At 36.3% G+C, this 25777-nt stretch overlaps 3 protein-coding genes across 6 annotated transcripts; 2 read left to right on the top strand and 1 right to left on the bottom strand.

Annotated features, from left to right (window-relative positions):
• Positions 1-4529: 4529 nt before the first annotated feature.
• Positions 4530-6667, bottom strand: LOC102626854 (uncharacterized). The gene is made up of 5 exons (XM_006492177.4): positions 6297-6667; positions 6022-6182; positions 5884-5920; positions 5650-5752; positions 4530-4916 (listed from the first exon to the last, which is right to left on the bottom strand). Exons 1-5 carry the CDS (start codon positions 6600-6602, stop codon positions 4810-4812), a joined length of 714 nt encoding a protein of 237 aa, XP_006492240.1. The 5' UTR covers positions 6603-6667; the 3' UTR covers positions 4530-4809.
• A 7594-nt stretch (positions 6668-14261) lies between these two features.
• LOC102627126 (B-box zinc finger protein 22-like) lies at positions 14262-16981 on the top strand. 2 transcript variants are annotated; one of them, XM_006492178.4, is made up of 3 exons: positions 14262-14653; positions 15793-16242; positions 16349-16981. In XM_006492178.4, exons 1-3 carry the CDS (start codon positions 14471-14473, stop codon positions 16373-16375), a joined length of 660 nt encoding a protein of 219 aa, XP_006492241.1. In that variant the 5' UTR covers positions 14262-14470; the 3' UTR covers positions 16376-16981. The 2 variants fall into 2 exon arrangements, with proteins under 2 accessions (XP_006492241.1, XP_006492242.1); XM_006492179.4 differs by having other exon boundaries at positions 14268-14653; positions 16338-16981.
• Positions 16982-17634: 653 nt separating this feature from the next.
• Positions 17635-24565, top strand: LOC102627622 (serine/threonine-protein phosphatase 5). 3 transcript variants are annotated; one of them, XM_006492180.4, is made up of 14 exons: positions 17635-17808; positions 18454-18621; positions 18900-19069; positions 19150-19221; positions 19383-19533; positions 20683-20895; positions 21339-21447; positions 21539-21656; positions 22224-22371; positions 22838-23086; positions 23299-23424; positions 23533-23633; positions 23869-23943; positions 24086-24565. In XM_006492180.4, exons 2-14 carry the CDS (start codon positions 18543-18545, stop codon positions 24143-24145), a joined length of 1671 nt encoding a protein of 556 aa, XP_006492243.1. In that variant the 5' UTR covers positions 17635-17808; positions 18454-18542; the 3' UTR covers positions 24146-24565. The 3 variants fall into 3 exon arrangements, with proteins under 3 accessions (XP_006492243.1, XP_006492245.1, XP_006492244.1); XM_006492181.4 differs by having other exon boundaries at positions 17804-17953; XM_006492182.4 differs by lacking the exon at positions 20683-20895 and having other exon boundaries at positions 17636-17808.
• The last annotated feature ends 1212 nt before the right edge of the window (positions 24566-25777 follow it).

The raw sequence follows: 25777 nt of genomic DNA on the forward strand, positions 1-25777 counted from the left end.
ATTGAGTAGACTAGCAGTCCTCAACATAGCTCTTATCCATTCTGTAAGAGTTCTATTCATCCGCTCTGCTAGTCCATTTTGTTGAGGAGTGTATGCCACCGTGAGCTGCTTCTGAATACCTTCTTGCTTACAGAAAGCAAGAAACTCATTGTCTGTATACTCTCCACCATTATCTATCCTCAAGCACTTGATCTTTATACCAGATTCAAGTTCCATCCGCGCTTTGTATTCTTTAAACACTAGAAATACATATAATTTTTTCTTAATTGGATACACCCAACATCTTCTAGAATAATCATCAATGAAAGTCACTATGTACTTTGCACCTCTCATGGATATATCCGGTGATTCCCAAATATCAGAATGAATCAAGTCTAGAATGCATTTACTTCTAGCAATAGATCTACTGAATTTTAATCTATACTGCTTACTTGTAACACAATGCTCGCAAAATGGTAAACTTACCGATTTGAGCCCTAGAAGCAATTTTCGCTCAGAGAGAATCTTCAAACCTTGTTCCGATATGTGGCCAAGTTTGAGATGCCACATCATCGTTGACTCTTCTCCATTTGATACAACACACGCATCAGCCTCCTGTAGTGTTTCTCCTTTAAGCATGAATAGATTAGCACCGATCTCTTCTGCCTTCATCCATACAAGCACTCCTTTAACAATCTTTATAATTTCATTCTCCACATGAGTTTTGCACCCATGATTGTCTATTTGTCTCAAAGACAATAGATTTTTCTTCAGGTCATTGACATGTCGTACCTTCCTAATTGTGCGAATTGTACCATCAAACATTTTTATTTTGATAGTACCAATACCAGCGATCTCCAAGGTATAATCATTACCCATATATACAGATCCTCCTGAGAGATGTTCATATGTGTGGAACCATTCTCTCCGAGAGGTCATGTGCCGGTTAGCTCCTAAGTCTATAAGCCAGATATCAGATAATTGTTTTCTGCCTTCTGAAACAGTTATTTCCTTGCTGTAGAGAATTTCGCCATCATCCGAGGTACTTGCTACGCACCCTTGAGCATTTGATGACTCAGGTTCTTTGCCCTCTTTTCTCTTTTGGTTACTCCAACACTCTTTGTTGACGTGCTCTTTCTTGCCACAGTTGTAACATTTAACATTTTTCTTACTTCTGGATTTTGATCTACCATGATTTTGACTCCCACTGGGGCCACGTTCCGTTGATCTCCCTCTCGTTACCGATAGCGCCTTCGCTTGCTGCGAACTTGCTTGTCTGTTTTCTTTATTTTTCTGCCTGCTCTCCTCATTTAATACGGAGGCTGCAATATCGTCGAAAACTAAAATGTCCACTGGATTGTTGTTCGTCAGGTTGATGATGAGATGATCACATGAATCTGGTAGACTTTGAAATAGAAGCTCTGCACGTTCATTCTCCTCTATAGTATGACCCAACTTTGTGAGTTGTGAAAATAGAGTCTTTAAGGTGTTGATGTGGTCAGTCACCATTGTAGATTCCGCCATTCGAAGAGTATAGAGTTTCTTTTTCAAGAAGATTTTGTTGTGTAGTGACTTGACCTCGTACAATTTTGTAAGAGTATCCCATATTTCCTTCGCTGTATTTTTCTCTGCCACACTGGATAATACTCCGTCTGCAAGTGCCAAATATAGATCAGAAATGGCGTTCATCTGTCATCAGTTATCAGTTATCTCCATGTGCCTTTCTCCAATTGCTGCCAAGCAATTATTTTTCCTTAATATAGCTTTCATCTTCATTTTCCATAATGAAAAATTATTTCCGTTAAATTTCTCAATTTCATACTTTGCCGCCATTTTGTTGATAAATACCGCACACAAGATAGTGTACCACCGTGAATAGTTATGAGTATGTGTAAGAATACACACCAGGAAAGTTCCCAGGAAAGACTGGAGGGGTCACAATGGTCCCACTTAAAACCCAAACTCCTTAAGCTCTTATCGCCTTTGTGACAGAACTTTCCTAGACATGTACAAAACCACATAGTTGCTTTACTCACACCACTATTCCCTGCTTTGCACCGCAAAATTCTTAGATCGCTCCTACCGTTTCTCGTGAACAGTACCGTATACGTGAATAGTACTGTATACGTAAACAATACCCGACTCTAAAAAATACAACCAATAGCTCTGATATCACTGTTAGGAAATTAGTGGGTGAAACAGACACGCAGCTAAAATGAAATTGGAAGAAAAATAAAGAACAAGCACAATAGAGAACACCAGAAATTACGTGGTTCGACTTTTAGCCTACGTCCACAGGCGAAGACAGAAGGAAAATATTATACTAGTGAAAATGAGTTACAAGTACTGTAGTATTTTAGCTCACTACACAAAACCTCAATACACCCAAACTCTCAAATCACTCAACACAAGAGTTTTTTTTTTTTTTAAGCTCTACAAAACTCTTTGGTTTTTTTCTCTCTCACAAATTGAATGCAGAAACCAAAATAGAGGGCTTCCTTTATATAACCAAAATTGGCTATTATTTTAATATTTTTTTTCTTGTTTTCTTTGGGCGGCACCTATTTTTCTTCCTCTTTCTTCTTTGTCAAAGTTTCATTTTTTTTTCTATCCTTGGGCGGCATCTACTTGGACTTTAATTTGGGTGGATTTTTCATGATTTGGCACCGCCCAAGACTTTGACATTCTCCCCATGGTTTGACACCACCCAAGACTTTGACAGTTTTTGCCACTTCCTCACATTCCAAACATTTTTATTTGAGCTTGCAAACAATACTGGTGAGTTGTCTCATCTCAAGCACCATATGCTTGTTGAATTCCTATACTTTTGAATGTAAATTTTGCTTGGCATTGGGATTGTTGCGCTTTGTATTGTGTTGTATGCTGCCACTAATGACTAAAGCAATATGGTGTCGATAATGAAAGTTTGCTATCATTTTTCTATACTGACAAAGAAGATCTTGATGCATCGTGTATTGGCATTGAATGGGAAGTTAGGTTTTTAAGTGTGTTTATTAGATAACAATTAAGTTTAGGGGCGATAATGATTTTCCTTATAGTATCCAATCGAGCATGAGTGGTAATGGGGAAAATAGAGAAGATAATGAAGTAAAGTTAAGTTATAGTGCAATAGAGAATGATTATGAGAGAACAAGAAGTGAAATACATGGGTAGACTAATGGCGAATCCGATACACAACTTAGAAATGACGGAGATAAACATGAAGAATATGGAATGAACAGACTGAACTTTGACACAACAGAAAAAAGAGATTGAAGAATTGAAAAAGGAATATTAGATTCCCAATGATATTACGCCTAGGTTACTGAGGGAAGATAACATGGCCAGCAAATTGGGTGATTAAGAAATTGTGGTTAACATGAAGATGTTTAGACATGGATTCAGGGGGCAATTCAACCTTATTTTGCTCGGATGTTAGTGAGATTAGGTTTGAGTCTTGGTCAACTTGACACAAATGGTTGGAGGATTTTAGGCCGTATGTATATTGGAAATAGTTTGACTTGAGAATCTATTTGATAAAATGTGGCCTATTTTTTAAGGTAGTAGTGTGCTACTGCTTTCTCAACTGCTTACAGTTGATGGATAACCACCAGTAACTACTAGTGAGTGGGTTGAAATTGTGGTAACCACCCACAACTAGGGGGCTTATTTAAACTGAAGAGTGCATTGGTTGGAGGGGTTGGTAAAATTAACCAAAAATTCTACGTGTTATTAATCTTAAAGCCTTTTTTACTTTCTACCAGATTTGCAACACCTCCATTAGAGAATTCCTAGATTTGAACTTATTTTGAATTCTCTTTTTCATTTTTCTTTCCGTATATACAAAACATTTGACTTACACATTGAAGGATATACGTTGGAACCTCCACCGAGTGTCCTAGCTGTGTTTTGTTGTTGGCAGGTACAAAATGTTGTGATCGGATTGACGTTGGAGCTTGAATTCGTGCTATTATTTTCTAAAAAAAATAATTTCAACTGTTAAGGTCGTTTTTCGGCATCAACACCTTAAGTTGTCACTAAAAACAAAAAAAATTGTACCATATAAAACAATTGAATTATTTTGAATGACAATATATTTGTTGTAACATAATCCAGCCCTTACATTATAAATTATTTTGAGTGACAATAGATATAATGTAACATAATCCAGCCCTTACTACACTTTCGAAGTAATTGGTTACTGCCGAAGGTATCAAAACTTCTATAATTTCTGTCATTTTGTGATTCAGCTGTGTGCTCGGCCTCATTGTATAAATTTGCCCTTCGATTTAACATAATTAACAGTATAATAAGCGAAGCTGATCATTCGTGTTTAGATTATTAAACATACTTGTCTTACAAATTACTAATATTTATCAAATATAAGGCATAATCTCAAATCTTATAACTACCGCATTCAGTTATTGTTTTTATTCTATTGAATACCTTTTACAAATGATTTATTTGTAAATTATTTCCTGAAAGGATCCTTTACAATATCATTTGCTCCACGTCCCATGACACCCCCCCCCCCCCCAAAAAAAATAAAATAAAATAAAGAGCTCATCACTGCATGTCTGCATTCCTTCAAAATCGGTTCACAGGTGAAAGCCTCGGCAAATCTGAGGCCATCAAAGCTGAAAATTCTACAAGCATTTAGCTACAGAACTGATATCTCAGCTAAATGTTTACAATATATCTATCTGAAACTAATGACATTCTATCAAGATCCTCGTCTCCGCTTTCCAGCTTTGCTCACAGACAATAGCCCTTCATTCTTAAGAAGAGCATTGCTAAGATTGTTAACATCAATCCTCTGCAGCCCTTTCGTCAATTCCTTTCATTGTTGGGAAAGTGTCTCTGAGAGTCAAATGGCTGGTTTCGGAAGTTTGAATCATGTGAACCTGAATAAGTTCCTCCATTCATAGGTGCAAATGCTGCAATCAGAACATGCAAAATAAATGAGAATTGCACCAAGAAGAACCTCAATATCTGATTAATGAAGCTTTGAAATAGTGCAGGTACACTTAGTTAGCAATAAGAACAGTTTAGTGTGCTCTATAAACAATATGAAGTAGGCATCACATTGTCCAAACGCATAAGCTGACCGTATCTCTGATACACAACTTCGCGAGGAAGGAAATCACAGCATTCAAATGAATAATGGTTTGAACAGTTTCCTTTGAATTTCAATTCTCCTAAAAACAAGTCTATCTTTGAACCATGAAGACATATAGCATTAAAACTCATACCAAAAAGCATGAAACAAAACCAAAATTGAGCACATCTAGCATTTGAATATGTATCAGACAAAGCTACTCTCTGCACATTGGTTATATATCATCTGAGGCCAAAATGGAGGTCTATAGTTAAAATCACCCGTCTAAAATCACCTCAAGTAGTGGAAAAGGAACATATGTTCACAAACCCCCTGATCTAGACTAGGGGTCTTGGAAAGAGACTCTGTAGCTCAGCTTGTCTAGCAAGTCAGCTTATAAAACTCACTCGTCTGCTTGGACCTCCTAACTGGTCCAACAACCAATACTTAAAATATGCTTAAAATTTTCACTGGATATTGAAAGTATTATGCTTTTAAAAATGACAACATGAAATAAAAAACAAAATGATAATTCACAAAGTAGAGAAATCTTTCAGCCAGACTGAAGATACCTTTGTCCTTCATTCTTCTCTCTCTGTCATATTCAAACTTATCCTTAATTTGATGGACTTTCTCCCAAGAATCACCTTGATTATAGCTCGGGAAACCCTGGTCCTGCAATCAAAATCCACTCATGTCAGATAAAAGTACACTTCAAAACAAAGGTAATAAAATGCTCCATTAAAACTGAACTTCAGATTGCCATGCCAATGCCTAAAACTATTTTCAGTCATTCAAGTTCATACCCTCGTTTGATCACCACCATGAGGTTTCCTGCCACTCCTGAAACGCAAGCAATAGGCATTCTAATTGAGGTTCTCCAATCCAAAATCATGCAAAAATTAATTTGCAGATTACACCAAAAAAAAAAAAAATTGAGATACCTGTATGGGTTAAAATCTTGATCATCCTCTTCTGCAGAGTCATAATTAGCATGATCCTTAGCTAGTTTCTTCGAGTAACCTTCGTCCCAATAAAGCCTCTCCCAATTCTCCCTCAACTCCTGATACAACTCCATGTACCTTTTGCAAAACACCTCATGCTCCTTTCCATTCGCAAATAAAAAAAAAAATTTGACCACGGATTTATGTTTTTGTTTTTTTTTTTAATTTCAGTAGCAGCAAGCAATGGGTTTTAAAAGAGTAAGGGAGAGACTGACCGAATCCTTGAGGACGAGGCGAGTGCGGCGCATGAACTGCTCGCGTAGCTGTTTGCGGCGCTTGTTGGGGATGTTGTCTCTGGGGATGACAAACCGCTCGCGTGGCGGCACGTGATCTCCGATTTCGTGCATTTCTCCGTCGACAATCCACCACTCTGATTTCTCCTTGTTGGGTTTCGTCATGGAGAAGCTAGGGGACTTGGACCGCCGCCTTGGAGGACCGGATTCCGTTCTTGCGAACCGGAGTTGGGCTAAACGTAGCCATGGGTTTAAGGTGTCGAGTCGCTTCGTTAGCGAAGATGCCATAGAGGGTTTTACTTTTAATTTTTCACTTTTTTTTAATCGAGTTTTTATTCATATTTCATAGGCGCTAGCCAGCTCCCACGATAATATAAGACGCCTTTATTATTTTATTATTATTATTATTATTTCAAGAGAGACGCACGATAAGTCGACATCACGCTCGAAAGTCTAATTAACGACATATTACAATTAAATTTAATTATTTGTTTTCGCACAAATTATTAATTCATGTTTTATTTAAGTAATTTTATTATAGACAGACTCAAAATTCAGTCAAGCCAACGCAAATTAGAGTAATGTATAATATATTTGAATATATTTATATATTATGATAAGAGTTATGTTATTTGCCCTGGGTCAAACTCGAAAACAACAAAGGAACGACGCCGTTTCAATTTCTTTTTTTTCCCTCATTCAAGTTAAACGACGTCGTTTTGAGAAATTGTTACAGTCGAAATTGGTTTCTCTGTCTTCGTCTCAACTCTCACAGCCCCTTCCCCTTCGTTTCAGCTTGGTTTTTTTTTTTTTTAATTCATGAAAAAATTTTATTTGACATTTTTAATACACCTTTATGCCAAAGATTTTCATCCGACGCTGAAACTGAAATACATAGAACATATATGAAGCAACAATTATCTACGAGATTTTTTTGCTACAAAGAAGTGGGGCAAGGAGGAATCGAAATGTCAGTGATCCCTTCTAACATCATCACCACACTCTTCATAGAAGGACGAAGAGCAGGTCAATCTTGGACACACCAAAGCCTCACCTTGATCATGTTCTCCAGAGTCTTCTTATTTACTTCTTCGCCATGGACAAGCTTATCGAACTCTCTATCAATGAAGCACTTATAAGTCAAGTTGATAAAAACAATTTCCTCTGGTTTTGAAGGATCAATCTCCATGTTTCTTCTGCAGCAAACAATTTCCAAGAGCACTACTCCATAATTGAAAACATTTGCTTTCATTGATATTGGAGTATTCTTAGACCATTCTGGCGCCATATAACCTCTTGTCCCTCTGATCAATGTGAAAGTCCTTGTTTGGTCTGGCATCAACAACTTTGCCAGCCCGAAGTCTGAGATTTTTGCAGTCCAAAATTCATCCATCAGAATGTTGTGAGGCTTTATATCACAATGAATGATTGGCGCTTCACATTCATTGTGGAGATAGACGTTACAGCTTGGTTGAGGCAAAATCAACAACAGTCCCAAATTGCTCTCTTTCTCTTTGTTTTCTCTTCGTCTCACAACAGCCCCAAATTGTTTTCTCTTTCCCTTCACCTCACAGCCCCTTTCTCCTTCTATTTCTCTGTTTCCCTTCCCCTTCATTTCACAGCCACCATCACGCACCCACCACACCGATAGCCATCAGCCTCGCAGCCACCATCACACATGGTTCCATCACAAATACCCAGCCATCAGCACCACCAAAAGACAACAAGAAAAGTTTGAACAAGGATGAGTGTCGGCATTGTCGTTGAAGGATGAGTTTCGGCATTTACGGTTGCTGCGAAAATTTCGTCAGTAAGAAACAGAGAAACAGAAGGAGAAAGGGGTTGTGAGACGAAGGCAAAGAGAAACCAATTTCAGCTGTAATAATTTTGTCAAAACGACGTCGTTTTAGGACTTGGATAAGGAGAAAAAAGAGAATGAAACGATGTTGTTTATTACTTTCAGGGTTTGACCTGAGACTTAACTCGGGGTAAATAGCATTTTCCTTATGATGAACAATGGTCAAATCATTAACATTTGAAGATAGATCAGGCAGTAAAAGAAAGTCCATTAAAAATACTTTTAGCCTTTTACAAAAATAGTTTCAGTAATTTTTTTAAAAATGCGCACATGACCTTTTTTTTAAAATAAGGTGCACATGATAAATTAAAGTTCCATTGTAGTAATTTTTGGAATATGGAAATTTTTTTTTTAATTTTAATGGGTGGGGCTGACCGCTTGGTTCTGTCTTTTGTACTCCTCACTTCTTTACAGTTTTTTATATATATATTGAATTGAGTTTTTATTGTATTATGATAATTATATTGAATTCTTTTAACGTTTAAGCTACTAAACGTATGTATAGTATAGTACCTATATGTGAAGCCAAGAGTTAGTTACATTCTGTTACTGGTGAGGTGGCAGTGAGTCAGCTTATGTGGGCCAGCAGGTGGTTAATTAGTTATGACCAAGAGCTGTATAAATAGCAGAGCCAGGGCTGATCATTGGTGATCTTTTTCCGACTAAGTTGAGTGACTAATACTGAGAGTGAGGATTCTTGGTTTAGTGAGATTTGTTCTCTGACATTTGTGGTCACATTGTAATCAGTCTTAAGCAATAAAGTTTCACACCCGTTTGGGTTCTTCAGCCGTGGATGTAAGTACCTTGGTACTGAACCACGTTAAAATCTTCTTCATTGTTTTGGTCTTTCAGTTCTTGGTTCTTTTCTGTTCTTGCGTTTGTTTTGACCAATCTTGGTGATTGATCAAGTGTTATTATTCATCTTTTACTCAACAAACTGGTATCAGAGCCGTTAAGCTCTCTGTTCTTATTTCTTTCTTTCAAGAATGGCAGCCACAAGGTTTGATCTTGAAAAATATAATGGTGATAACGATTTCTACTTATGGAGTCTGAAAATGAGAGCCATCTTGATTCAACAGGGCTTAGATAGTGCCCTCGATGATGAGGAAGAATTAAGGTCCAAGAAAGAGAAAGGGGAAGGTTCGTTAGGGTCAGGTGGAGACATGAGGACCATTAACAACAAAGCTCACAGCATGATTATACTCCATTTATCTGATGAAGTGCTGAGAGAAGTAGCCAAGGAGAAGACCGCCTCTGGCTTATGGGCAAAGTTGGAAGAACTCTTCTTAAGGAAATCTCTTACTAAAAGATTATACATGAAAAGAAAGCTCTACACATTCTCTATGAAGGAGGGAACAGTTATGAAGGATCATCTTGATGAGTTCAACAAACTTATACTCGATCTTGAAAATGTCAGCATCATACTCGAGGATGAAGATATGGCTCTCATCCTGTTGAGCTCACTGCCAGACTCCTATGAACATTTCGTAGACACTTTGCTTTATGGGAGACAGACCCTTACCTTGAAAGATGTCAAGAATGCTCTTGAATCAAAAGATTTGAAAAAGAGAGCAGATGGAAAGGAACAGATTGCAGGGGATGGATTAGTGGCTAAAGCAAAGATAGAAAAAATGATGTACAAAGATAAGAATAACAAAAACCAGAAAGAAAAGCAAGACAAGAAGAAGAAGAAGAGGAAATGTTACTTCTGTCAGAAGGAAGGACATTATATAAAAGACTGTTTTGAGAAAAAGAAGCTAGAAAAGTTACAGAAAGAATCAAGTGGGAAGGCTGATGTTGTATCTGTAGATGAAGGAGAATCAGAAGATGCAGATGTCCTTATTGCAGCAGATAAGAAATCTTCTGGTGAGTGGATACTTGACTCAGGTTGTTCCTTTCATATGTGTCCACATAAAGATTTTTTTGTGACTTTTGAAAGTATTGATGGAGGTAAAGTCTTACTTGGAAATAATTTAGCCTGTAAGGTTGCTGGAATAGGGTCTGTTAGGATTAAAATGTATGATGGATCAGTAAGGAGTTTGGAACAAGTAAGATATGTTCCAGAGCTTAAAAGAAATCTCATATCCTTGGGGATGGTAGACAAATTGGGCTGCTGTATAAAAGCAGAAAATGGTGAACTTCAAATCCTTAAAAATGGTACAACCATAATGAAAGATCGTAGAAGAAATGGATTGTATGTGCTTAGAGGATCAGTTGTGTTACCTGGTATTATTACAAATGTAACTAGTGATAAAACCAGGCTTTGGCACATGAGATTGGCACATATGAGTGAGAAAGGATTAAAGGAGTTAAGTAAACAAGGACTACTAGGAACTAACCAAATTTCAGCACTTGAATTCTGTGAAAAGTGTGTATTTGGTAAAGCAACCAGGCAGAAGTTTATTCCAGGAAAGCAAGAAACAAAAAATACACTAGACTATATTCATTCAGACCTATGGGGGCCCTCTCAAGTTCCTTCTCATGGAGGAGCTAGATACTTCATCACTTTCATTGATGACTTTTCAAGAAAAGTCTGGGTATATGTACTGAAGCACAAGAGTGAAGCCTTTGAAAAATTTAAAGTTTGGCTGACTTTAATAGAGAACCAAACAGAGAGGAGGGTCAAGAGGCTAAGAACTGATAATGGGCTTGAGTATTGCTGCAGTGATTTTGATCAACTATGCATCAAAAAGGGAATAGCAAGGCATAAAACTGTAAGGCACACACCTCAACAGAATGGTCTAGCCGAGAGGATGAATAGGACCTTAGTTGAAAAGGTAAGGTGTATGTTGTTTAATGCAAATCTTTCTAAGCACTTCTGGGCAGAAGCTGTTACCACTGCAGCCTACCTAGTAAACAGGAGCCCTTCAACAGCTTTGCATTTCAAGACACCACAAGAAGTTTGGTCAGGAAAGCCTCCAGATCTTAGCAACCTCAGAGTGTTTGGCTGTCTGGCTTATGCTCACCTAAACCAAGGAAAATTAGAGCCCAAAGCTGTCAAGGGTTATTTCATAGGCTATCCAGAGGGTGTTAAAGGTTATAAGATCTGGTGCATAGATGGAAAACCTTCAAGAACTTTGATCAGCCGAGATGTTGTGTTTGATGAAGAGCCTATGCTGCATCAGAAGGTAGAAACAGAGCTTACTACACCTGATACAAATGGGGTTAAAGAACACAAGTTTAAGGTGGAGTCAAGTGAAGAAAAGCAAACTTCAGAAAGGGATCCCAAGCCTTGTCAGAAAGCACACATCACCTCTCAGATTCAAGACTATCAGCTAACAAGAGACAGGGAAAAAAGAGTCATTAAACCACCCAAAAGATATGGCATAGTAGATATGATCTCTTATGCCCTGGCAGTAGCTGAAGAAGTCATTGGAGAAGAGCCTGTTAGCTACAAACAAGCTATGGGCAGTAAAAATAGAGAGAAATGGTTGGCAGCCATGGATGAAGAAATCATCTCTCTAAAGAAAAATAGAACATGGATTTTGGTCAAGAAACCTCAAGACATAAGGCTGGTAGGTTGCAAATGGATCTATAAAATTAAAGAAGGGACAGTAGATGGTGAACCTCCTAGGTACAAGGCAAGGCTTGTAGCAAAGGGATTCACACAAAAGCATGGAGTGGATTTCAATGAGGTATTCTCTCCTGTTGTCAAATATAGTTCCATAAGGATTCTACTGGCTATAGCAGCATTCAATGACCTGGAATTGGATCAAATTGATGTGAAGACAGCTTTCTTACATGGGAATCTTGAAGAAGAAATCCTTATGGATCAGCCTGAGGGGTTCATTGAAGAAGGGTCTGAAGATATGGTATGTTTGCTGAAGAGGAGTTATATGGGCTGAAACAGTCTCTAAGACAGTGGTATCTGAGGTTTGATGAATTCATGATCAGCCATGGATATTGTAGAAGTCAATATGATAGCTGTGTGTATTTTAAAACTTTGTCTTCTGAAGATAGAATTTACCTTCTTCTTTATATTGATGACATGCTTATCGCATGCAAAAGAAGAGAGGAAATTGAAAGGCTTAAAATGGAGTTGAACACTGTTTTTGAAATGAAAGACCTGGGGACTGCTACAAGAATTCTGGGAATGCAAATAGTGAGGAATAGAGTTGAAGGAACCTTGTTTCTTACTCAAGCTGGGTATGCTAAAAGGGTCCTTAGTAGATTTGGTATGAGTGGTGCAAAACCTGTGTCAGTACCTTTGTCAGCACACTTCAAATTGTCAAAACTTCAGAAACCAGAAGAGGATCATGATCTTGAGCATATGAAGTCAGTGCCTTACTCAAGTGCAGTTGGCAGCATAAGGTACTCTATGGTTTGTACTAGACCTGATGTAGCTCATAGTGTAGGAGTTGTCAGCAGGTTTATGGGGAACCCAGGGAGGGAACATTGGAGTGCTGTCAAATGGTTGTTGAGGTATATGAGTGGTACTGCAAAGCATGGAATTTTGTATGGAGGTTCTGATAAAAACTCATGTCAAGTATCAGGTTTTGTAGACTCAGACTTTGCTGCTGATCTGGACAAAAGAAGGTCCATTACAAGATATGTTTTCATTCTAAATGGAGGAGCAGTGAGCTGGAAAGCATCTTTTCAGTCAGTGGTTGCTTTATCCACAACTGAGGCTGAGTACATTGCATTGACAGAAGCAGTCAAAGAAGCAAAGTGGCTAAGAGGTTTAGTTTATGAGTTTGGATTAAAGCAGGATTCAGTTTGCATTGGCTGTGACAGCTCTAGTGCAATTCAACTCAGTAAAAATCCTAAGTATCATGAAAGAACTAAACACATTGATGTTAGGTTACATTTTGTAAGGGATGAAATTGCAAATGATGTTGTAAATGTTGTTAAAGTTCCTACTCAAACTAATCCTGCAGATATTCTAACCAAAGCAGTACCTGCAATCAAGTTTAGAAACTCTCTGAACTTGATTGGTGTTGGTAGCTTGTAAGACCATGCTAGTGGTTGCTGAAGAGGAAGGTGGAGCTGTTTCAGAATGAACTAAGGTGGAGATTTGTGAAGCCAAGAGTTAGTTACATTCTGTTACTGGTGAGGTGGCAGTGAGTCAGCTTATGTGGGCCAGCAGGTGGTTAATTAGTTATGACCAAGAGCTGTATAAATAGCAGAGCCAGGGCTGATCATTGGTGATCTTTTTCCGACTAAGTTGAGTGACTAATACTGAGAGTGAGGATTCTTGGTTTAGTGAGATTTGTTCTCTGACATTTGTGGTCACATTGTAATCAGTCTTAAGCAATAAAGTTTCACACCCGTTTGGGTTCTTCAGCCGTGGATGTAAGTACCTTGGTACTGAACCACGTTAAAATCTTCTTCATTGTTTTGGTCTTTCAGTTCTTGGTTCTTTTCTGTTCTTGCGTTTGTTTTGACCAATCTTGGTGATTGATCAAGTGTTATTATTCATCTTTTACTCAACACTATAATAAGAGAAAATAAATAAATAGGAGACGACGAATTGTTTCCTTGTACGGTTCTCCATTTGCAATTTTGCACCCATTAATTTTACTGGAAAATTATAAGCAGATTAAAGAATGAGAGTTAAAATAGAAAATGGGAGGGAGAATAAGCATTAGCGAAGCAGGCAATATTTTTTGAGATGGACTGGATTTTTTTTTTAGTTACGTGTTCTTTTATTGTACGAGAGAATTATTAATAAAAAAATTAAAAATGCACTTAGTATGAGATATAATGAGTTTTATTTTTCAAAATGACTTGTTTTACATAAACGAAATTATTAATATGAGATACATGAAAAAACTAATAATAATAATAGATAGGTCGTGGCTAGACGTACCGAGACTTGGGTTAGTCCACTCATAACTTCGCTGCGAAGAATAAGAATGTTAGGAAAGGGAGACAAATACATGAAATTATTTTTTTGAATATTAGAGAAATTTTGTTTATCATAAAAATGTGAAAAGATTAATGGACTATTATGCTTCTAGAAATAAAGTGATCATCAATTTCATCATCACAAGTTATTAGTGTCAATCGTCTTATCGACTATAAGATTACTCACCAATAATTTTCATCATCACAAATTCGCCCGCTTCCTCCACAAGCATGCGTGGCAGCGGCGATTTACACAAGCACCACGTGTCCTTATAATATCTGCCGAGTTGTCGGTTAATACGTTTCCAAGACTTTGACCCTGCACTCTATGAAGGAATCTCTTAAACCCTTCAACATGACATGACACGTAACTGCGTTATCTTTCCATTTGTGATAACTCCTTAAACCCTTCCCTCCGTGAAGTCAAACTACTTTGTCGTTGAAGAAGAAGATGAGGATTCAGTGTAATGGGTGCGAGGCAGCCGAGGCCAAGGTGCTGTGCTGTGCCGACGAGGCGGCGCTTTGCTGGGACTGTGACCGGAAAGTGCATTCAGCTAACATGCTGGCTAAGAAGCACCAGCGACTTCCCCTTTCTCATTCATCTTCTCAGATGCCCAAGTGTGATATTTGCCAGGTGTCTGTCCTCGCGGTTTTATTGCTACTTCTGCTTGAAAGTTGGCTATAGGATGTTGTTGTTAATTTTAATTATTATGAATTTTTTGAATTATATTTTAGATTCGATGTACTAAGTGGCTGGTGAATTATAGCTAATAATCAATACTTGGTTAGATTAATTGTGGTTGAACTTTCGTTGAGTTAAAAGATATTAAAGAATTTGCCTTAAGTGATCAGTTAAGATGACCGGTGGTGGTTGGAACTCGGAATTTTCTTGTTCGTTGGAGTCATTTACTGTATGTTACTTTAATTCCAATTTCTGATTAATAGTATGCTAGTTGGTGGTCTTTGTTACGGTCTTAATAGTTTATAAAGTTCTTGATGCTCCACTCTGGACTCAGCTCTTGAAGCTATGTATCAAAGGACAGTCATGGAGAGACATGCACGTTTCAATTCATGTTCCTTCACCAAGTTGTTGGTGGATTTTGCACTTGTTAACCCAGAAAGATGCAGAACAAAACTCGAGATGATGCCACAAGTTTAGAACCTTGAACTTTCTATCACTGTGACATTGAATGTCTTCTTGTTTTCACTCTTTTTAGATTTGTCCTTGATTTTCTAATAAAGGCTTGTGCTTTGAGCCTTTGACTTGATTCTTCCATTGCTTCTGTATCATCATAATTGGTTTTTATAGATTTCCTATTCTTGGGATTATATGCATCTTATTTGAAAGAGTAGTACGCATTTATATTAGCTTATTTAACTTAGGATAAGGGCATGCTTTGTGCTCTTTTGCTTATCTTTTGCTTGCTACTAAGCCACCTTCCAACAAATGGATCCTCATTATCCCTTTGGCTTTCCACGTTAAAGACTGGATTATTGAAACTAAGCGTGCAGCAAATGCTTCCTTGCACATTTATGTAATATGTTGAGTTGTCCAGTAATTCGATCCACTGGATCCTATGCCTATGCAATTGCATCGTCACTGGTTAATATACGTTGTGTGTTGTTCCTGGGAAAGCATTTTGTTCTGCTATAAAAATATGGATTTTTTTTTCCCTTCTCTCTTTCTCTTAGTATTTACATATCCTAGTGATTGTATTCTTACATGTGTATTAAAGCTGAGGTTGTAATGCTTTCTTATTTTATATACTGTAGGAAACTACTGGTTATTTCTTCTGTCTAGAGGATCGAGCTTTATTTTGTCGAAAATGTGATGTTGCCATCCACACCGCAAACACCTATGTCTCCGGTCATCAGCGGTTTCTGCTGACTGGTGTCAAAGTAGTACTTGGAGCGACAGAACCTTGTGTATCCACAACCACGAACAAGTCAGATTCAATTGAAAATGCTTCTGAAACAGAATCATCCCAGCCAATTTCCAAGAGGAATGCTAGCATTCCTACTGCTTGTGAAGCCAACGGAATGTTGCATGGACAAATTGGCAGAGTAGAGACTGTCTCAGCACCAGCAACAAGTAAGATGCCATCTGTGACTGGAGACACAACTACCGTGAATAATATCCCAGATTGGCACTTGGACGACTATCTAACTCCTACAGATTTTAGTCCAAACTACGTGCTTATGGATAATGTGTCCTTCTCTAAGGTACATATCTTGTTTTTCTGAGATGATGATGAGATCACTCATGCTTGCTTGAATAAAAATTCTCCTTACTAATGATTGTGAATTTGGGCTTGTAGTGGTTTTCCAGGAGGTAACAAGATTTGCAATTCCATAAGCCAAAAGGAAACGGCTTCTCAATAAAGACAGCAGGCTGCAGCCTGAGCTACTACTAATACTAGATCTGTTTCGATTGCAAGAGCCAACAGTTACGGTATAATATGCCTTTGGTGCTATGCTCTTTGGGGCATGGGCTGCGCTTATATGTAAGAGACAACTTGAATCTTGTTTTTCGAAGCAATTATCTTGGTATTGGAAGTAACAATCAATAGGAGTCCAAAGCTGTCGCACGAGGGAGAACAAACAAGCTAAATGAAGCTGACGTTGTCTTGTTTAATTAATGATTGTGTAGAGCCACTCGGCCTTTGGCGGAGTGGTCAGGGCTCTAGGAGGGCAGCAGTTCGAACCCCCACAAGTGCAATGTGAGGGTATTTCCTTCTTCAATTATAATTGAGTAAATGTAATCTTCTCCCTTACCCAAGAGTAAGGAATAGACATCCCTCGAATATTAATGATGATTAAAATCTGGACAGATCTCCATTAGCATTGATGTAAGTCGGTCCCAGTAATAGTCTGATTTGTAAATATCAGTTATAGTCTCATGTAATATGAGTTGTAGTTTTAGCAATAATCTTATGCAATAAAAAAAAAATATATTTAATGATTGCGTAGCATATGAAATTGTGTACCATTTTATCGCGCTCAATTCATTCATCAAGTTTTAAGACGTATATAGATCACAGATATTGCAAAACTCATGCATAATCTATGAATATGCTTGATCAAAGTGCTTTTTGTCCGTTGGTCAAAAGTTATGGATAGGGTGATAAGTTTTTCTGATTGATTATTGAATATGAATCAATATATCGCAATTTTGTTTTTATTTTAATTTGAGGATTGTATATATGAGCTTGAAAACGTTCTTTTAATTACATATCAGACGCTAAAAATGTTTAATCATCAACCAAATTTCATGCAAGTGATACTAAAATTAAATAGTTTGTAATTACTTCAGAGATTTTCTGAATTAATTAGCACATATTATGCACTTAAATATGTTTATAGTTTTATGTTCTATTAAAGATAGCACTAATATTATTTTAAAAGTTACCGAATTTCTCATATTTCCGTTGTAGATTATTAAATCCCATGTTATTGGTTGTTGTAAATTTGATGGTAATAAAAAATATTATCAAGACACGAAATATGGTTAAAATATTGTACTAGGAAGAAAAAGTTGGTGACAGATGAGCGGCTCTCGTCCCCGTCTCTAGATTTTTCCTACGCAGACTTCCAATTTTCATTTAACGACTCCAGGCCAAAGTCCAAAGTACCCCAAAACTACTTGACATAAAAATAAAACCAAATTGATAATAATAATAATATAGCAAAAAAATAAAAATAAAAATAAAAATATAAAAGCAACAAGAGCCTGTAACTTTAGGGTTTCTCCTGTCTCGCTCTCAGAGTCAAAAGATCGAACACTCTCCGGTACTTTCTTCTGTTCTCCCACTCAACTAATAAGCATAAACTAAGCGAACATTTCGAAGTCTTTGTAGCCAAGTTTATGCAAATTTCTTTTGTATTGGCTATTAAAAAAGAAAACTTGATGGTGCTTCAACATCTGACTTTGCATGTAACGTTTTAATTTTTTCTTTCTTGTTAATCTTACCGTTTCTGCATTTTATTTTTTATAGTTCATTTATAATTATTGTTATTAATTTTTTGGGGGGAGGGAGTTGCGTTGTGGGTGGTCTGTTATGAATCCGATTCCTTTTTTTTTGGGGGGGGGGGGGAAACGGAAAAGACTTTTACTTTATTTAACATTGAATTATTAATTTTTGGTTTCTACTGCCGAATGTAAAGTGTTGCAACTACTGTTGATTGTTTTGTTTTGTCTCTAATATAACCTTGGTAGCTATTAATTAGTCCGAATAAGGAATAATAGTCTGGGTTGGTACTACCAAATGATGTTCAGCTGACTGTGAGTAGCGGGTTTCAAGTAGGTTTCCCACGCAGGAATCGTCGCTGTTGTTTTTACGCTCATTTTCGGGCATTGTAAATTGGCATTGGCGTGCTTCATATTCTATGAAAAAAGGCAAGGCTATCAGCTAATTTATTTTTCTTTTGGAACAGAGGGAGAACTGGATAAGGGGATGAGATCTTAATTAGGATATCTATTGGTTGCTAACATTGAACCTGACTTCTCAAAGACGATAAAAGTTATGCCCAATATGGAAACTGAAAATTCTAGTGTTTCAAGAGCTGAAGAACTCAAAGCCCTTGCTAATGAAGCATTCAGAGGTACGAGCTTATCCTTTGTTGTTTAATTAAGCAACCCATTGCCATTTTAGTTTAGGAGTTTGTGAAATTCAATGGCTTATCATGTTAACTCATTTTTTATCAACATTATTTAGCTGCATTTTTTAGTAGTGTATTTCTCTTATCTTTCCTTTTTCTCTATAATAAATCTGACTGTTTGATATAATATGAGTACTGTCTTTTGATTAAATCTTTTGCTGCCTTTTTGTTCCTGCCGTGTGCATGTTCAGTTGTGCTAATCTTGTTTGTCTACTTTTCAGCCAAGAAATATTCCCAAGCTATTGATTTATATTCCCAAGCAATTGAATTAAACAGTCAGAATGCTGTGTATTATGCCAACCGTGCATTTGCCCACACGAAGCTGGAGGAGTATGGTAGCGCCATACAGGATGCTTCAAAAGCTATTGAAATTGATCCAAGATATCCAAAGGCATGCTGCACATATTAAATCTTTGTAACTCCTGTGCATGTAATTTATGTACACTGTTTCTGATAGTTCTTTGAACACAGGGTTACTATAGGCGAGGTGCAGCTTATCTTGCCATGGGGAAATTTAAAGAAGCACTAAAGGACTTCCAACAGGTAATTTTCATCAAGGGTCTTTCACTGGTTTGTGAATTATCGACCATTCTTTCTACCCATTATTTATTTTTGGGTTGTTTTGGGAATGAATACTGTTTGTGAGGTGCTGATAGACTCCGCCTCTCCTCCCCCCCCCCCCCCCAAATTATATCTAAAATTAGGTCAAGAAACTTTCCCCAAATGATCCCGATGCTGCCCAGAAAGTTAAGGAATGTGAAAAAGCAGTAAAGAAACTAAAATTCGAAGAAGCAATTGCTGTCCCTGAGTCAGAAAGGCATTCAGTAGCAGATTCCATTGACTATCAGTCCATAGGTAATCTTTTCTTTTTCCAGTTTCCTTTTATTCTGTAACCTTCATTCGATTTTCTGATCCCTTTTCTCTATTTCTGAATCCTGAAATGTCAATATGTCTATTTTCCAAGAACTGGCATCTCACTGTTGCTGTATAGTTCATTAGATTGGTTGTTATATATATTCTTGATAATTATTTGTTATGGTTGTTTTAATAAGAAAAGAAAAGAGAATGTAAAATTGAATCTCTTCTTAAGGCAGTAACATGCATTGCTTCTGATAAGAGGTTTAAGCAAAGCAAATATGATAATTGGACTTTTTGGACACCTTATGTTTTTGTTAGGAAGGTGTGCTTCCTGTGATATACTCTTTCCTTATTGGTGTTATTATTGGCACAATGTTGAATTATCGTAAATCTTCTTTCATGATCTTTTTTCCCATCACTTCTAAAATGTTCAACCTTTCTGTTGTTGTGAACTCAATTACTGACCTTTCTACCTTCAAGTTTTAATTTCTTAACTGAGTTATCTTTTCTTTTGTAATGGATTCATAAAAATATGTTATGATTGTGAATTTTTTCTGACATTTACGTAGCTTCTCATTGATGTCAATAAATGCTGATGCATCCCAAGTGTAGTATATCTGGACTAAAGTATGTTTTCAATGCAGTCAACCTTTCTATCAAGCACTTAGGATCATTTTGACATGCCATACATATCATCACAGGGAGGAAAATAATAAATTCACTTAGTTTCCAATTTGGTAAAACTTGAAGTCATCGTTCTCTTTTATTGTCATGGCCGAAAAGTTATCCCGTAGGTCTGCTGGAAGATCAGAGAATATGGTAAAAAAATGAGAAATATCCTTAAATGTAGAAGAAATATCCATAAATGTAGAGGTTCACGAAAGACTAGAACAATTCGGGTCATAGTCCATGTAACGAATGGAAAATAAGCCTCATATGGGCAAAGAATTAAGACTGAACATAGAGAATTAATTGTTTGAACGGAATACCCATAACAAGTGTAAGCATCTCGTGGGTGTTTTACGTGTAAGCTGGAAAAAGGTCAATCATAAGGAAATATTTAAACATCTTCATTTTCATTTCCAGTGTCTTCTTGAAGATTAATTAGTATTAATTACATTATTTTTAAAATATTGTACATAATAGGGATGAGCCCCAGTTCATCATTTGTGTCCACCCAAGCGGCCATATTGGCAGCGACAGCAACAGTTGTGGTAGCAGTGGTGGTGATGGTGTGGCCAGCAGTAGCCACAACAGTGGCTGGAATGGTGGTGGCGGTGCTGATGATTCTAGGGGCTTATTGGTGGGGTAGCTGCAGTGGTAGTGATGTCTTTACAAAGAGTCGAAAACTTGAACTAGGTTTGAGCCAGAGTAAATAAATTACTGAAATGTGGTCTCTGCCCATTTTTATAATTTCAGAAGTTGGAAATTCTTACTTCTAAAAAGTAGTAAATTTATTAAGAAAAAAAAATTGACACTTTAAACTGCAGAGTTTTCAATCTGCAAATTTTTCTTTTGTTAGATGGATCACTGACATGCCTTCGATTGATCATTCTTCCACTGAATTAAATGAATTGATGTCTGGAGATTCTTTTCTTTCAGCTGATAATTTTTTTACATAAAGAATGACCTTGTTGTCATGCTTTCATGCTTGAGACCCATTCATGCAGGGATTATTTTATCTTCCTTGTCTCCTCCTTTCTTTTAATCCTAATTGTATTTCATTCATGAAACTGGGATGACTTACATTAGATGTTTTGATCCTATATTTATTGATGAATTTGTGTTTTGTTTCATTCTAGAGGTGGAGCCACAATATTCTGGGGCAAGGATAGAGGGAGATGTTATTACTTTGGATTTTGTGAAGAAAATGATGGATGATTTCAAGAATCAGAAGTGCTTACACAAAAGGTATGTTTAGCAAACACAGTTTGTTATGAAATTATTTCATGACATGATTTTGACCTAGTCCTCACTTTGAATGGTGCTTTCATTGCTGTAGATATGCTTTCCAGATTGTCTTGCAAACAAGGGAAATGTTACGAGCTCTGCCTTCTCTTGTTGATATAGACATCCCTGATGGCAAGCATTTTACAGTCTGTGGTGATGTACATGGTCAGGTAATTTGCCCGCCTTTTTTTAGTCATTATTGAATACTATAATGATTGCTCGCTTTTATATTGACTTTGAAAATGCTGAATAGATATGAAACCTTTTCAAGGGCCAATAAGATCATTTGTGAAGAATAGCATTCTGCATCTAACTGTTGCTTATATTGGTCACAGAACATATAGTGAACTCATTGATATACGTGATTGGTCTAATTGTCAGAAGGAATTCTGCCCAAAATTAGTTATTATGTAAAATTGAACATAAAGGGATAATTTGTTATACATGTCTAAGTAATACAGTCTTCTCTGCCTGTTTACATCTGCTCGCGTTTGTATCAGGTCTGAGACATTGTTATTATCTATCTCTGTTCCTCTTAATGTTTAGTGGATTGCCTCCATTGAACCTTACTAGAAAGTATTTTGGGAATCTTGTTTCGTCATTCCGAGGATTACCTTTATAGTCGTGTTGTCAATAATATCTTAAAACTGGGTAGAAGTAGTGCATTTGTTGTTAGTATCTTGTCCCTGCTTTAAAAAATTGACTCTTTTCAATGTATATGTTTGTGATGCTTGCAGTTTTATGATTTGTTGAATATTTTTGAGCTTAATGGGCTTCCATCAGAAGAGAATCCATACCTTTTCAATGGTGACTTTGTGGATAGGGGTTCATTTTCAGTGGAGGTCATTCTCACATTATTTGCTTTTAAGTGCATGTGTCCATCAGGTGAAGCCTCTCTGCTTCTTTTACTCACAATTTTCTGTAGTTGCTTTCTCTGTAAGACTTTTGCTCTTACACGTGGCAATTCTGTGTATATTAGATTTTAATTCATGATTTCCTCACCTAAAAATTACAACCTCTTCATATTTTTGTAATAGTTTAAAGCTATTGGCTACCCATATTTAACTTCCTTAAGTTGTTTTCGTGAAGTTATAGCTGTCTGTTCTAATCTTTGCCATTTGCTTCTGGATATGTAGGTCTCACTGTAAATGTGTAAAAAGAAGCTATATAGTGTTTTCTTTTTATATTTTCAGTTTCACGTTGCTTTTTATTCTCTACTCTTGTCCTGTTCAATTTGATTTTGGTGTATGATATTTTCTCTCAATTGATTTTGTTGCTGTTTTTTTAATTTGTCTTCATCCGCTAATTTCATTTCATAATGGATTTTTACCCTTTTTTGGAAAAATTTCAGCTATATATCTTTCCAGAGGAAATCACGAGAGCAAGAGCATGAACAAAATTTATGGTTTTGAGGGGGAGGTTCGCTCCAAGTTGAGTGAAACATTTGTGGAACTCTTTGCAGAAGTGTTCTGTTGTTTACCTTTGGCACATGTACTAAATCAGAAGGTTTTCGTAGTTCATGGAGGTCTTTTTAGCGTTGATGGGGTGAAACTCTCCGACATTAAGACTATTGATCGATTTTGCGAGCCTCCGGAGGAAGGTGTGCTGTTTATTTATTTTATTATTATTATCATTATTATGATAATGATTATCTGTAGTATTGCTTCCTTGTGCTTGTATTAAACTTATGCCCAACTCAGTACAGCCTAAATTTGGCGATCCTTGTTATGTGAAATCTGTATCATACATGCATGTGGTTAGTATTGTCCGATCAGACCTCATGTTATTTTTTTTGTGTCTGATCTTCTCTAGGATTGATGTGTGAATTGCTGTGGAGTGATCCACAACCTCTGCCAGGAAGAGGGCCTAGCAAGAGAGGAGTGGGTCTTTCATTTGGTGCTGACGTGACAAAAAGATTCCTGCAGGATAACAGTCTAGGTAGTTTCCTAACCATATAGATAATAGTAATCTAGGAAGTTTCTAGTGTTGTCAATGCTTCTGTTTGTTTCCATGTCCATGGCTTAACATACATATCTCAATTGACAGATTTAGTTGTGCGATCACACGAAGTTAAGGATGAAGGCTATGAGATTGAGCATGATGGCAAACTCATTACGGTATTTTCTGCACCAAATTACTGTGATCAGGTAACTAAATTATGAACGTCAGGACATTTCTTTCTATACGTAGGGTTTTGAATGAACAATATTATAGTCATTTTGATGCGATTTAGGAAGTTATATATTTATTCAGGAATCAGGATCCAATTTGGTTATGTATGATATGTTCTTTTTCAATATCTAAATTTTGTTATAAAGTGTAGCTTGTTTCGGTTGAGGGTACTGGCATTATTCTTCTAACATCAGCTTTTGAACATTGCAGATGGGTAATAAGGGTGCTTTTATTCGTTTTGAAGCTCCTACCTTGAAGCCAAATGTTGTTACGTTTGCAGCTGTGGTCAGTAGCTTCTGTCTTGTTTTTTGCATTCAATCCTTATTCTCTTGTCTTTTGTGCACTTTCATTTTTTTACCATTTTTGGAACCAGCATAGACGATTGTTTTTGAATCTGAGGATTTTCTCATCTTTGATGAAATTGCAGCCTCACCCTGATGTCAAGCCAATGGCATATGCAAACAATTTCCTACGAATGTTCCAATAGTATATCTAACCTCAATGGAACGGTAATTCCCATTTCAAAACGGAGGATGGACCCTACCCTTGGAAGTGAAATTTGTTTATAGCAGCTGGAGAAAAGCATATAAAATATTGACAAATGCAGCTTTGTTTAGATTTTTCCTCCTTTGGATTTCCATGTCAAAAGAGACTTTTTTTTTTGGTACTTCTCACTAACATTCAATTCGTGAGAAATTTCAGGCACTGGCCTCATATTTTATTTTGAATTTTGCCCCTGCAACTCGTGTAAATTAAATGCCAGTTTTCCTCGCTAGATCCAGAATGGGAAGCAGTGGGAGGTCAGATTAGAATTGTCAAAATTGTATGAATATTAGGAAAATGCTTCAATCTCTCTCTCTCTCTCTAGAGCTAATAACATCATCAACTTATTTTTTTCCTTTTTAAATTTCTTTAATTTTGTTATTCTTTGTTGGTTCATGTGGAGGGTTCTCTGCTCGTTGTGGTTGATAGTTTGAATGATTCGCTGATGAATTTGTACATAAATCGTTATATTCAAATATTGAAGATTGATGAGAGCTTAATTGCCGTCCCCAGAAATGCAAAAGAATAAAGAAATGTAGCTGAGTAGCCGGCCGGATTTTTAGATATTTTCACAAGATTGTAAGCGAATCATTGATAGATATTCTTAGATAAATGGTGAATTAGCCGAATCCGGTTTTATTTAGTAAGATTAGCATAGTTGTTTTTTTTTTCCTTTTTTACAACATCTAGGAAATGAGAGAGTCAAAATTAATCATATAAAATATCTAATTCTAGCTCCTCTAGGCCATATTATGGGATTTGATTAATTTTGAAACTAAATATTTATTTTATGTTTGGCAAGCTCAGTTGGATGTGGTTAAGGGAGTTTAAATTTGAATTTAATCTTAAAATCATGGGATTAATAATCTTAGTTTATACATGAGTTTAGTTGAGATAAGATCAAAGAAAAAAATTGTTCATATATGAGATTTTTTATATTATTTTTAATTTACACCCAATGTTAATTAATTACTTAATTTTTTTTATTATGATTTACTTAAAATTTATTTTGCTTTATTATCTATGATCTAATTAAATTGGTAATTTTACTTTTACCAACTCTTGAGATTAAAGTTTCATTACCTGTATATTTAATAATTTGTCAATAAAATTAATCATTTAATAGTTTATTGCATTATTTGATTATATTAAATTTGATAATCACTAATATAATATTTAAAATAATCATGAAAATTAGTAATACCATTAATTAATTGATTTTCTATAATATTTTTAAATATTTGGTAAAAATTAATTAAATATTTAATTTTTTTATTTATTTTTATTTGTTTATTATATTATAACTATCCAATAACTTATTTACAATATATTTAATTTTCTTATTAATTGATTGTATATTTAAATATCAACTTAAATATTATTTAATATAATTTAACATAGTATAATTGGTTCTGTACCAAATATATGATTATGTTTAGTTCAATTGAATTCTAATAATTAATCCAATCTAACCTTACGTGTCAAACGTGAGATTGTTTTGCACTCCATGATAGTTCGGGGGGATGGAGGTCATTGCTGGAAATAACTTTTTCCTGTGGGTGGCCGCCACACCTGT

The sequence above is a fragment of the Citrus sinensis genome, chromosome 2 (assembly GCF_022201045.2).
Source record: "Citrus sinensis cultivar Valencia sweet orange chromosome 2, DVS_A1.0, whole genome shotgun sequence".
NCBI lineage: Eukaryota > Viridiplantae > Streptophyta > Magnoliopsida > Sapindales > Rutaceae > Citrus > Citrus sinensis.

Bases quoted from the DNA above. Each gene is read 5' to 3' on its own strand.
- LOC102626854 (XM_006492177.4), bottom strand. From the start codon at position 6,602: ATGGCATCTTCGCTAACGAAGCGACTCGACACCTTAAACCCATGGCTA. The intron at 5,921-6,021 runs GTATCTCAATTT...CTTGCGTTTCAG, and splicing joins CAAGATTTTAACCCATACAG to GAGTGGCAGGAAACCTCATG. The intron at 5,753-5,883 runs GTATGAACTTGA...TTTTGATTGCAG, and splicing joins ATGGTGGTGATCAAACGAGG to GACCAGGGTTTCCCGAGCTA.
- LOC102627126 (XM_006492178.4), top strand. From the start codon at position 14,471: ATGAGGATTCAGTGTAATGGGTGCGAGGCAGCCGAGGCCAAGGTGCTG. The intron at 14,654-15,792 runs GTGTCTGTCCTC...TATATACTGTAG, and splicing joins CCAAGTGTGATATTTGCCAG to GAAACTACTGGTTATTTCTT. The intron at 16,243-16,348 runs GTACATATCTTG...GTGGTTTTCCAG, and splicing joins ATAATGTGTCCTTCTCTAAG to GAGGTAACAAGATTTGCAAT.
- LOC102627622 (XM_006492180.4), top strand. From the start codon at position 18,543: ATGCCCAATATGGAAACTGAAAATTCTAGTGTTTCAAGAGCTGAAGAA. The intron at 19,070-19,149 runs GCATGCTGCACA...CTTTGAACACAG, and splicing joins TTGATCCAAGATATCCAAAG to GGTTACTATAGGCGAGGTGC. The intron at 20,896-21,338 runs GTTTGAGCCAGA...GTTTCATTCTAG, and splicing joins GAGTCGAAAACTTGAACTAG to AGGTGGAGCCACAATATTCT.